Source organism: Xenopus tropicalis, chromosome 4, assembly GCF_000004195.4.
Source record: "Xenopus tropicalis strain Nigerian chromosome 4, UCB_Xtro_10.0, whole genome shotgun sequence".
NCBI classification, from domain to species: domain Eukaryota; kingdom Metazoa; phylum Chordata; class Amphibia; order Anura; family Pipidae; genus Xenopus; species Xenopus tropicalis.
The window spans coordinates 74,313,400-74,327,463 of NC_030680.2; the positions used below are offsets into that span (position 1 = coordinate 74,313,400).

Below are 14,064 nucleotides of genomic sequence, written 5' to 3' on the forward strand. Positions count from 1 at the left end.
GCCTCCAAATAAAGCACATTATTTTTCCTTATGCCCTGACCCTTACTACGTCTTTCATATATATATATATATATATATATGTATATATAAATACAAAAATAACTCAGCACTCCCAGGACTTAATGGAAAATGAAACAGTCCTTTTATTGGTGCAAAGTTATTTTTGCTATTTATAACACATAAGTTGACAAATTCATTTAATTAATTAATTAATTAATATTTAATTAATCTTGTAAATAAAAAAACTACTGCAGGAATCTGTGTGTTGATAAACAACATATTTGCAGTTTTCAATGCACAGTTATATTTTATTTCACAAATTAAAACATAGGAACATAGAAAATGTTAATTGTGGTATGTGCAAAAGTGCAGAAAAATGGTGGCTAGAGGGGAAGTTCACCTTTACATTAAGTTTTAGTATGGGATAAATAATGATATTAGACAATTTGCTCTTGGTCTTCATTTTTTATTTTTGTACTTTTTAAATTATTTAGATTATTGTTTAAATAACCAGGCAGTAGTCTGAATAAGAGACTGCAATACAGACAGGAGAAGGCCTTGAGCAGAAAGATAAGCAATAAATAGTGGCAACAACAATAACATTTTAGCCTCACAGAACAATTGTTTTTTTTTGTCTGCCAGGATCAGTGACCTCCCATTTGAAATCTGGAAAGAGGTAAAAGAGAATGGTAAAAATGAAATACTATCAAAAATAAAATAAAGAATAGCGTCCAGAAGTCTAAGCCATTTTTAACACAGTAAAAGTTAACTAATAGGCGAGTTAACCCCTTTTTGAAAAACATGCAAGAAGATCTTGGAATTAAAAGTGATCTTCAAGGAAGAGTGGGTAAAAATCCCTACAAAAATGGAAGGAAACCTATACACATACAGAAGACATAATACTGAGTAGAGTATGCTACTAATAAAAGCGTGTCCAAACTTTTGCACATGCCACAATAACTGTTTTTTTTGTTCCTGTGTTTTAAAGTTCCTGAAACAAAATGTAAGATATAGATATAGCTTCCTTTTTCATCAGTTTTATTTTCTGAAATGGCCACTAGATGATGCCATCTTTCTTTTCTTGTGCAATAGGAATACTGAGACTTGCATTCATTTTCTGACGTGGAGAGATTTTGTGGGGATATTTACTGTGAAGGTGAAGACAGACAGGTTGATTACTCGCTAATCGACACGCTAAAAAGTTACCGCGACTTGTAAGCCTTAATATTCACTCTATCTAATGCAGAGCATTACAACACAAAACAGTAAGTACTAACTTATGTCACATGTGTTGCATATAGTGATAGCAGACATATAGTTATAAGCAGATCAGTTTTACAAAATTGTGGGGTATATAGAGTGAACAATATTATAGTTAAAAAATAAGTAGCAAACACTGAAAACCCATGTTTTCTCTGGTATATTAAGAGAAAAGCAATAGGTCCATTTTATTTTGTGACAGAGGACTACAACAGGGGCCAGAGATAGATAGCCTTCACATACCCAGATGTTGGTAAACTACAACTTTCAGAATCCCTGTTAGCCTTTAGCTTTTTGTGTGATGCTGTGGGTTATAAAGCAACTACTGTACATCTAAAGGTCTTAGCAAAATAGATATTGGACTGAGAAAGAGAACCTAGTGTTTAAAAACTCACTGTTAGGTCCTGAATATAAATATAATTAATTCACAAATTTCACAGTGAAATAAACAAACATTTATTGGCTCAGATAATTAACAAAACATAACTGAATAACCTAGGAGGGCGGAGTTTGGGTAGCACCTGTTTGTCGTTTGGTATAGTATGTTTTGGTTATTCTGTTATGTTGTGTTAATTATCTGAACCAATAAATTTTGTTAATTTCACTGTGAAATTTGTGGATTAATTACATCTAAAGGTCTGCAGTTTACCATGACTGATGTGGCCAGAGGAACTAAAAAAAGAACTGGGTCCAAATTAAAGACCTATAAGAAATTTACTGGCATTTAATTACATACAAAAGGGCTATTAAGTGAGTCATCACATGGGCAAAGAAGTTCAAATCTGCAACCACAATGTATGCAACACACTGAAACAGGCTCAGCGCTATGACTCACTGCAGTCAATAGGTATGCTTGTGCGGCATTCATTTTAGATATTCACCTTGTCCCTCTAAAAAAAGGTTTCTAGCAGCTGTGACTAAGCTCTATTCTATTAGACCAACAAAAGCCTAAACAATATCCTCAGGGCTGAACAAAGTCATGCGTTCAGCAGTTAATGGTAAAGTACACTTAGGAAGATGATGCTCAGCAATGCCTGGGATTCTGCAAACTTCCAAGGTTACTTTTACTGAACAACTTTTGTCCATAATTATGGCTACTGATTAGCAATACAGGAGCCTCTCCAAAATGTCTTAATCTGCCTCACCCTGCATTATTTTCTTTCTGCATCTTTTTTCTGTGCTTTAAACTGTGTTATTCTAATAAAAAATATAGGCAAGGAAAACAATAATAAAGCTTTTTTTTGTGTCAGAAGCTCACCACATACACTATAGCTTCAGCAAAGGTTGCCATATAGTTAGTATTTTACTGACCTGGCTGGTAAAAAAATGAAACCTGATTCCAATGTTACTAATAAAGAAGAAAGATAAAAGATAGAAGGCGGCTGGATTCTGGTCACCCTAGCTGCAACAAACTGGATTTAGCAAGATGCTATCTCACTATTGCCTTATCGGTTAACTGCAAACTGAAAGACAGTGAGCATTTCAGATATATTCCCGACTGTTTTGAAAAGATTGCTATTTTGCCAGGGGACTTTGCTTGTCTCTCCTTCCTTAATGCTACAACTCCCAGAATTTAGCCGAGGTAAGTTGTAAAAATCTTAACTCAAGATGCAAAATACAAAGGCTTTGCATACAAGGATTACGATTTTTGGCTATACATCCCCGAGATTTTAGGACCACAATGTTTCAAGTCAAACTGACACAGAAGATAATTGCAGTTTCAATATAATTTTAGGAAACTGTAAAATACAGGAAAGGACATTAATAAACTGACCCACAAACTGACCTCATTGCCACTTCGTTGTATGGATTGTACTATTTCCCTGTGGAATCAACAGATACTTTTCCCTTCGAAACTACTACATAGGCTATATTTTGAGCAAATAACTGTTTTAGAGACATACCACCTCACCAACTATACAAAGGTATATCATGGTACCATGGTCCCATGAACCTCAGCAACCTGCTAGAAACTGAAAAGATGCATTATGATAATCCTGACCCTTTGCCCCAGTAAAGCCTCAAACACTCCAATAACACTTGAAACAAAATGCAAAAAGCAAATACTTACGCTAGTATGGAGGAGAGTGACACCATCTCTGCAGTAAGGTGGGCCAGGTAGACAATAAGGAAGATAAAAAGAGGCTCAATGATGCGGACACGCTTTGTGAATCTGGTGATAAGGGCTAGTAGAAAAGCAAACACTAGACCAATGGCTGTACCACCGATACTCACCACGAAGAAGGAACCTGAAAAGGTATGAAATACAGTTCTCACAATGAGCTAGTGTTTATGCAGAAAATAGTCAAACCCAGCCAGCCCTAAAGTGATTTACTGATTATGAGCTTTACACAGATCTGGATACCCAACATGCTTACTTACCAACACCTTTAAGGTAATCCATAGGCTTGACGTTTTCTGGGCCCATTTCAACAAAAGAGTTAAATACTTTGTATAGAACCTGCAACAGGAAGATATGACAGATATCCAATTATCCACTGCAATAGGTCTTCTAAATAAATTGTTAACAGGCAGCTGAACTTTATAAGGCCCAATATGACTTAACAATGCTGGAAATAAAGTACTGCAGCCTTCAAAAAAGCACACCTTTTATCGACTAACACTGCTCTTTCATATGTATTATGTGCTGGAGGATGCTGGGATCTGATGATTACCAATCACATGACTTCTGTTCATTATTTCTGCCACCAGGATCAAGAGGAGAAAGGACAAACAAATACTGCTTTCAGTCAGGGCAGTATCAACCATACAGACATGCATAGCATGGCAGTTTTAGAAGGCAGCCCATGAGTACCTATATTGCAAATAGAAAAATTAGCTGAAAAAAAAATCCCCCAGCTCTCTGCCGGATACTTACTTCTAAATTGGGTGGCAGAGCTAAGGGGGGTAGCTGTATCTCCTGTGAACTGATGGGACATCTACACATATGCCAATAGTGGGAGAAGCTGGAGCAGCACTGGACCTTAACACATCCCTACTTTCAACAGCAATTTTATTTACAAATAATGTTAAACCATTGGACATTTGTGATAAATGTATATTGCAAAGTTGCTTGGAAATATATTTTCTTTCATTATGGAAACTTGTTTCTTACATTCACATCCCATTTTAAAAAACATTTAAATATCCCCATGCACTGTAACTGATTTTAGACTTTACCTATGGCAGTATGCTTTGCTAGTATAATGTCTGTTTTAGGATTTCAAAACATTTTTATTGTGAAAGTGGGATGTTTCTTAAAAAGCTAATAAATCTGATCTGCATGAAGCAAACTATAGTAAAGTAATGCTCTATGGGCTCTGGCACACGGGGGAGATTAGTCGCCCGCGACAAAACTCCCTGTTCGCGGGCGACTAATCTCCCCGAGTTGCCATGACCCGCGATCCCGCCGGCGAACATGTCAGTCGCCGGCGGGATGGCACACGCGGCGGGGCGATTTCAGGAAATCGCCGAAAAAGACTCGCGAGTCTTTTTCGACGATTTGCGCGAAATCGCGCCGCCGCGTGTGCCATCCCGCCGGCGACTGACATGTTCGCCAGTGAGATCGCGGGTCATGGCAACTCGGGGAGATTAGTCACCCGCGAACAGGGAGTTTTGTCGCGGGCGACTAATCTCCCCCGTGTGCCAGAGCCCTATAGATGGTTATCAAAACATTAGTGCTGCACACAGATTTATCAGGGGTACCACAACAATTAATATGCTGTGAGCATTTTGCTACTGTAAAAATCAACATTTCAGGGGGTTCTTAACTTCCTTCCTCCAGTTTCATGTGTAGCTTCTGATGAAGTGACGAGAAGCCATAAAAACGCGTAAAGCTGTGGGTGCCTAACTCCGTGATGGTTTTAATTGTTTGAATAAAAGTGATATTTTATGGAAGGATGTTCCTGTGCTCCGTCCACAATTTATCTATATTGCACTGAGTTGGGGGCCGTGTTTGAGACGTTGCAGCATGGAGTACCTAGTTGCAGTTCAACCCATCTGGTGAGTGCTCCCCTTTTTTGCTATTTCTCCAGTTTAATGAGACCTGATGCCAATTACCCAGTAAATAGATATTGTCACCTAAGTATAGTAGGCATAACTGAGCAATAGGAAATGAAAGTGTGCAAAATAAAAGTTATAATAAGAGTGTAATATTGTAAAATTGGGGTTTATTTCTGCAAGTAAATGTATAGTGTAGTGATCCTCAGCCCCTTTGATGCTGCTCCCAGTGGCAGCAAAGCAAGCACTTATTTTTAAATTCCTGGCTTGGAGGCAAGCTTTGGGGACATAAAGACACAAATTTTATAACCTCTTTAAAGCGTTAGAGAAATGTGTCCCCACTATATAAATAACAGGAAACAAATAATATTACAGACTGTCAGTGCACAAAGTATAGGTGGATTTTCAAACCTATATCAAATTTGCTTGGCTGTAAAGTTTACCTAAGATCCTTACCAACTCTGAACTTTTGCTGCAGATTTCATCCCACTCCCACAGGTAGTATACTGTATCGTCATCCCACTCCCACAGGTACTATACTGTATCGTCATACCACTCCCACAGGTACTATACTGTATCGTCATCCCACTCCCACAGGTACTATACTGTATCGTTATCCCACTCCCACAGGTACTATACTGTATCATTATCTCACTCCCACAGGTACTATACTGTATCATCATCCCACTCCCACAGGTACTATACTGTATCATTATCCCACTCCCACAGGTACTATACTGTATCATCATCCCACTCCCACAGGTACTATACTGTATCATCCTCCCACTCCCACAGGTATTATACTGTATCCTCCTCCAACTCCCGCAGGTACTATACTGTATCCTCCTCCCACAGGTACTATACTGTATCATTATGCCACTCCCACAGGTACTATACTGTATCATCATCCCACTCCCACAGGTACTATACTGTATCATTATCCCACTCCCACAGGTACTATACTGTATCATTATCCCACTCCCACAGGTACTATACTGTATCATTATCCCACTCCCACAGGTACTATATTGTATCCTCCTCCCACTCCCACAGGTACTATACTGTATCCTCCTCCGACTCCCACAGGTACTATACTGTATCATCATCCCACTCCAACAGGTACTATACTGTATCCTCCTCCCACTCCCACAGGTACTATACTGTATCCTCCTCCCACTCCCACAGGTACTATACTGTATCATTATCCCACTCCCACAGGTACTATACTGTATCCTCCTCCCACTCCCACAGGTATTATACTGTATCCTCCTCCCACTCCCACTGGTACTATACTGTATCATTATCCCACTCCCACAGGTACTATACTGTATCATCATCCCACTCCCACAGGTACTATACTGTATCATCATCCCACTCCCACAGGTACTATACTGTATCCTCCTCCCACAGGTACTATACTGTATCATTATCCCACTCCCACAGGTACTAAACTGTATCATTATCTCACTCCCACAGGTACTATACTGTATCATCATCCCACTCCCACAGGTACTATACTGTATAATCATCCCACTCCCACAGGTACTATACTGTATCATCATCCCACTCCCACAGGTACTATACTGTATCCCACTCCCACAGGTACTATACTGTATCATTATCCCACTCCCACAGGCACTAAACTGTATCATTATCCCACTCCCACAGGTACTATACTGTATCATTATCCCACTCCCACAGGTACTATACTGTATCATCATCCCACTCCCACAGGTACTATACTGTATCATTATCCCACTCCCACAGGTACTAAACTGTATCATTATCCCACTCCCACAGGTACTATACTGTATCCTCCTCCCACTCCCACAGGTAGTATACTGTATCATTATCCCACTCCCACAGGTACTATGCTGTATCATCCTCCCACAGGTATTATACTGTATCCTCCTCCCACTCCCACAGATACTATACTGTATCATCATCCCACTCCCCCAGGTACTATACTGTATCATCATCCCACTCCCACAGGTACTATACTGTATCCTCCTCCCACTCCCACAGGTAGTATACTGTATCATTATCCCACTCCCACAGGTACTATGCTGTATCATCCTCCCACAGGTATTATACTGTATCCTCCTCCCACTCCCACAGATACTATACTGTATCATCATCCCACTCCCCCAGGTACTATACTGTATCATCATCCCACTCCCACAGGTACTATACTGTATCATCATCCCACTCCCACAGGTAGTATACTGTATCATTATCCCACTCCCACAGGTACTATGCTGTATCATCCTCCCACAGGTATTATACTGTATCCTCCTCCCACTCCCACAGATACTATACTGTATCATCATCCCACTCCCCCAGGTACTATACTGTATCATCATCCCACTCCCACAGGTACTATACTGTATCCTCCTCCCACTCCCACAGGTAGTATACTGTATCATTATCCCACTCCCACAGGTACTATGCTGTATCATCCTCCCACAGGTATTATACTGTATCCTCCTCCCACTCCCACAGATACTATACTGTATCATCATCCCACTCCCCCAGGTACTATACTGTATCATCATCCCACTCCCACAGGTACTATACTGTATCATCATCCCACTCCCACAGGTACTATACTGTATCGTCATCCCACTCCCACAGGTTCTATACTGTATCGTCATACCACTCCCACAGGTACTATACTGTATCATCATCCCACTCCCACAGGTACTAAACTGTATCATCATCCCACTCCCACAGGTACTATATTGTATCCTCCTCCCACTCCCACAGGTACTATACTGTATCATCATCCCACTCCCACAGGTACTATACTGTATCATTATCCCACTCCCACAGGTACTATACTGTATCATTATCCCACTCCCACAGGTACTATACTGTATCATTATCCCACTCCCACAGGTACTATACTGTATCATCATCCCACTCCCACAGGTACTATACTGTATAAAGGCTGAATATTTAGCTGAAATAGTAAATAGTTTTTTGTCACCTGGTATCAATAATATCCCTATCACTCTTGCTCCAGTCCTAAATTATTTCTTTCCCCCTAAAAAAGCTAATTGTGCTTTTATATATTTGTTGTTGTTTTTTGCACTTAAAAGGTTTCTTACATTTGTCATTGTTTTTTTCATTTCTAGTTAGTTACAGTGGAGCCTTATGAGACTGCATAGCTGGGAAACAAACCAATGTTGTGTCCCAATGTTAAAGTTCCAGAATATCTGGCATCAGTACTGATCTCACTGCATATAATGTGCTAATTTTGTAAATAAAGACTGAATTTAACTGTATATAATGTGCCTGGGATGTCAGTACCCACTAAAACACATTTAAGCTAATTGATCACAAACACAAATGCATGTATGAATACTTTTACATCCTAAGCATTTTAAGGTGAAAAACCGCAAGAGGTAGTTGGGAGTATATTTTTTACGCCAGCAGGGAATTCACTAAATCTCACATTAGCTTTAGGTCAGTCTATGAATGGTCCACCTTTAGCCTCCCCAAACATAAAATTCACTCTCCATCTATGCACATAAGGCTAACAATCACAGCCTTTTAGCAACACCCTGGAAAGGTTTTGTGTTTCTCTACAAAACTTTTTATATTTGTATATTGCTCATGAGTAAAAAATGTTTGGGGACCCCTGATGTAGAAGGTATCAAATTATCCCAGTTATTTATAATGTATCACTCCCCATTTTTAGTAACTTTACACAAAGTCAGAATAGGGAACTATATCACAAAATAAGTAGTACTATTAAAGGAGAATGCAAGTCAAAATTTAAAAATCATACTGCCCAATAGTCCTCCTATTGTTTAGTAAAAACCCCACACTTTTGGCTCACCTAATCAAATATTTACTCAGTCACACTTACTTCACATTTTCTAGAACAGGCAGCCATCTCTAAAAAGGTATTCTCCCTTCCTTTCCCTCCTTGCTTCATACTGCACATGTGTTTCATTCCCTCCCCCCCTCCCCTCTGCCAGATCTGCTTCTGATTGGCTGGTGGGCATGTGTAGCTCAGAACAGGAGACAGGATCAAGTTACACACATGCTCAGAGAATAGGAAGGCTGCCAGCTGTAGTTGTGATAAGACAAAACAGAGGCGCCAATATTGCAATGCGTTTCGCAGTCATTTCCTGCTTCATCAGGCAATGTAGAATAGGCGCAAAAAAAACAACAGTGTCTTTGTATAAACACACCAGGAGCCTCTGTCAGAGGCTCCTGGTGTGTTTATACAAAGACACTGTTGGCAGCCTACAGGAAGGCTCCTGGTGTGTTTATACAAAGACACTGTTGTTTTTTTTGCGCCTATTCTACATTGCCTGATGAAGCAGGAAATGACTGCGAAACGCGTTGCAATATTGTTGTGAATAAACTATTACTGAAAATTACCACTTTTGTTGGTGTCTGCCTGGAGGAGGTAAGTTCATTACTACCTCCTCTGAATTACCCATTGGGTTTTTAAGTGTTTTTAGCTAATTTTATCCTTTTGGCGCATCTGTTTTGTCTTATCACTATACCGAGTCCACCCCGAGTGGAGGGGTGTTATCCCCATTTTTCTTCCTTCTACAGAGAGCGACTTCTTATTCCTGAGTGGGGTCAGGATAATCTCCCCACCTGCCTATACAGTGGTTGCCTATTGGTAACCCTGGCTTGTGAGTATTAATTTGTTTATTCTACCATTTCTCCTTGTAAAAACATATTACACTATTGGGGCTCTTGGTGTTCCTTTTTGTCTTCATGTCACTGTAGTTGTCACACTGCTGTAGGCTGCCAGCACCATATCTCAGAGAAGCAAGCAGGGATCTGGGAATTTAGATATGCAGTAAGTACTTAAAAAGAATGCCTTTAGACTTACTTTTAATTTATATTAACCTTTCATTGTCCTTTAAGGGCAACATTTCCAATAGTACATAACATTGACTTTTTTCAGATGAACAGGGTACATCTGTAACGGGCATCTGTTATAGTTAATATTTAATGTGCTTTTGTTGTGTTGATTGCAGCTAATACAACCTGCTTATTTGTTTGTTACCTGTTATTTAGTTAATTTTAAGTGTGTTTCCGAAATAATATAAAACGATTTATATTGAGACTGAAAATCTGACATAAAAAGATTAAAAGGAAAAAAGAACTTGTAACTAGGTCAGTGATTACAAAAGATTTCCTAAGGCCTTGTGCTTTTGTAACAACAGGTTTTTGTGAATATCGATCAGCTGGAAGCTGCTTTGCTGCTCAGACTTATTGTTTAAGCTTTTTTTTTCGTGACTGAGTGGCTTCTTTATACAAAGAATGATGGGGAATGCAGCAATACATTGCAAGTTCAAAAGAGCATGATGACCCTAAATTACTCCAGGGGCCACAATTTATTTAATCAATGAAACCCTAGAGACTGGCTATTATAAAAATGTCTATTAAAGGAATATCCCCTAAAAAAAATCTCATGTCTGCTTCCCTGGCAGCATGCTTGAAACTTTATAGCAGAATCGTGTTTGAACCTGTGATCATATGCCAAAAATATCATGTGACAGAGCTCAATAAGACCAAGACCCACAAGGCTCAGAGAATAAGGGGCTCAACAGTAAGCATAGATAATTACTTATGGGAGCTACTCATTACAGTTATTATAGAGCCAATAGCTTCAGTACAAAATACACTGTAACACATTCCAGTTAGTAATATATAATACATTTTTGAACATTAGAATAAACTCGTTTAGTACTGCAGCCACAAAGCCTGAATTTCTTTGGAGTCACTGGTCAGTGCTGAAACCTGGGACCAGAGTCCTAGATGGGTTACAGTGGGCAGACCTGTGCCTGAACCACTGATCCACAACCTGACCCAAACCCACGGACCCTCTATATTACCACCCCATCCCCGTTACCAAACCCTACCTGCCCTACTTCCAAATTTAACCTGGAGATCTGCAAAATCAGAAATGATATCACCAATGACATCACTTCGGAAGCAGATCAAACAGATAAATCAGAGATTTTATAGTGGGTGTCCCTTAAATAAACATTTTAAATCATTATCTATATTTATTACTATATCTACATCTAGAAGATAAGAGGGCAACCTTTGAGATTAAAGAAAAGGAGGTTTCACCCTAATATTTTTTTTTACTTTTTATGAGTACAAGTTATAGGTATAGGACCTGTTATCCAGAATTCTTGGGACCAAGGGTATTCCGGATAAGGGGTCTTTCCATAATTTGGATCTTCATACCTTAAGTCTACTAAGAAATTAATAAAACATTAATTAAACCCAATAGGATTATTTTGCATCCAGTAAGGATTAATGATATCTTAGTTGGGATCAAGTACAAGGCACTGTTTTATTTTTACAAAGACAAAGGAAATCAATTTTAAAAATCTGAATTATTTTATTAAAATGGGGTCTATGGGAGACAGGCTTTCCCTAATTCGGAGCTTTCTGGATATCGGGTTTCCGGATAAGTGATCCCATACTTGTACTAATTCTATATAATGATGATAAAGTTATAAAAAAAAAAATTGGCATGTCATTGCCTGACTGACAGAAGCTGTACTAATAAATAAACAAAGGGTGGGATGGTTGTTTGGAGTGGCATAACCAAGGGGGGATCAGACCTCACAACCGGGGGGCCCACAGACAGGGGCAATTCAGCAAAGACTTGTGAAGCCCAAACCCATAATCACATAGCCAAACCTCTCTGCGTTTATATCTAGCACTGTTGTTGTGGAAGTGAGGTCCACGGCTGGAGGTGGCAGGTGAACCACTAGTTGTTTGGTTATCAGTTTTAATAGGTCCCTACAATATATGCAATATAAATGATTTGGGGTTTAAATAGATGTCTTTTTTCACTTTCAAATACCTTGTTACTTCATAGCAACAAAATAACAAAAACTGAAGACCAAATGCAATTTGACTTATAATGCTAAAGACAGAAAAATATTACAATCTAATACGGTTATTTTATGTTCTAAGTAACTACACCCCCATGTGCTGTATGAGTTCCATTAGTTGGTTTATAATTTCAGTGCATTAAAGCCTTACATTAATGTTAGCTTGATCAAACTCTACATGACACATATTATGCGCATTCTTTATTAGTAGCAGTTGGTGTTCTGTTCTTGATTAAATGCCTGCAACCATCTGATCTTATTAATGCTTAGTTAGAGATTAAGACAGCCAAGATAATTACAAATTAGTAAAAATTAGGTCTCTGTGTCATTCAGAACAAATTCTGTTAAATAAATGATGAGAACGGCAGAACATTTTGTATTCTTCAATACAATTCATTTCTATATTTGTTGTCCATAATAAAATGTGAGACCAGAATGGAGGACCTGGTGCCCATGCCCATGCACCAGCTACAAAATTATAGATGGTGACATGGGCGTCCGCAGAAAATTTTCCAAGGGGGGTCAAGTAAGCTAGCATCATCCTGCAACAGACAAATATATATATATATATATATATTTTTTTTTTTTTTTTTTGCAGGATGATACTAGTTTACGTGTGTCTGTATGTAAAAATATACAATTGTAATTAAATATATTTTAATTAATGAATACATTTACAACTGTTAGTGCCTTTTACAACTACTCTGCTCTACTCAGCTACCTACTATTCACATAATTCAGTACTCAGAAACACACATTAGATGGATCAAAATTATCATGCCACATAAAAAAGCCCCCAATTGCCCCTATGTACCAGTGCCAACAGCCATCATATTGCCCCCATGTATTTGTGCCAGCACCCAACATATTGCCCCCATCTGTACTGTGCCAGCAGCCAAGCCCCCCTCATATTGCGCCCCCAGGCCCCAGCATCTGTACTGTGCCAGCAGCCAAGCCCCCCTCATATTGCCCCCCCATCTGTACTGTGCCAGCAGCCAAGCCCCCCTCATATTGCCCCCATATGTTCTGTACCAGCAGCCAAGCCCCCCTCATATTGCCCCCCCATCTGTACTGTGCCAGCAGCCAAGCCCCCCTCATATTGCCCCCCCATCTGTACTGTGCCAGCAGCCAAGCCCCCCTCATATTGCCCCCCCATCTGTACTGTGCCAGCAGCCAAGCCCCCCTCATATTGCCCCCCCATCTGTACTGTGCCAGCAGCCAAGCCCCCCTCATATTGCCCCCATATGTACTGTACCAGCAGCCAAGCCCCCCTCATATTGCCCCCCCATCTGTACTGTGCCAGCAGCCAAGCCCCCCTCATACTGCCCCCATATGTACTGTGCCAGCAGCCAAGCCCCCCTCATATTGCCCCCCCATCTGTACTGTGCCAGCAGCCAAGCCCCCCTCATATTGCCCCCCCATCTGTACTGTGCCAGCAGCCAAGCCCCCCTCATATTGCGCCCCCAGCAAGGCCCCAGCATCTGTACCTGTGTCAGCAGCCAAGCCCCCCATCTGTACTGTGCCAGCAGCCAAGCCCCCCTCATATTGCGCCCCCAGCAAGGCCCCAGCATCATTGTGTACCTGTGTCAGCAGCCAAGCCCCCCATCTGTACTGTGCCAGCAGCCAAGCCCCCCTCATATTGCGCCCCCAGCAAGGCCCCAGCATCTGTACCTGTGTCAGCAGCCAAGCCCCCCATCTGTACTGTGCCAGCAGCCAAGCCCCCCTCATATTGCGCCCCCAGCAAGGCCCCAGCATCACTGTGTACCTGTGTCAGCAGCCAAGCCCCCCATCTGTACTGTGCCAGCAGCCAAGCCCCCCTCATATTGCGCCCCCAGCAACTGTACCTGTCAGCAGCAGCAGTGCCTCGAAATCCCAGTCCCAGGTGCCAGTCAGCCAAGGCCAGCAGTCCTGCTCA

General features: G+C 40.6%; 1 protein-coding gene across 1 annotated transcript in view; it reads right to left on the reverse strand.

Annotated features, from left to right (window-relative positions):
- The window catches only part of slc9a5 (solute carrier family 9 member A5), a 78,384-nt gene that overhangs the window by 33,758 nt on the left and 30,562 nt on the right, over positions 1–14,064 (reverse strand). The window contains exons 4-5 of the mRNA XM_002931691.5: positions 3,643–3,721; positions 3,332–3,509 (exon numbers count right to left, since the gene is read on the reverse strand). Coding sequence (XP_002931737.2) covers positions 3,332–3,509; positions 3,643–3,721 — 257 coding nt within the window. The remainder of the gene's footprint in view (positions 1–3,331; positions 3,510–3,642; positions 3,722–14,064) is intronic.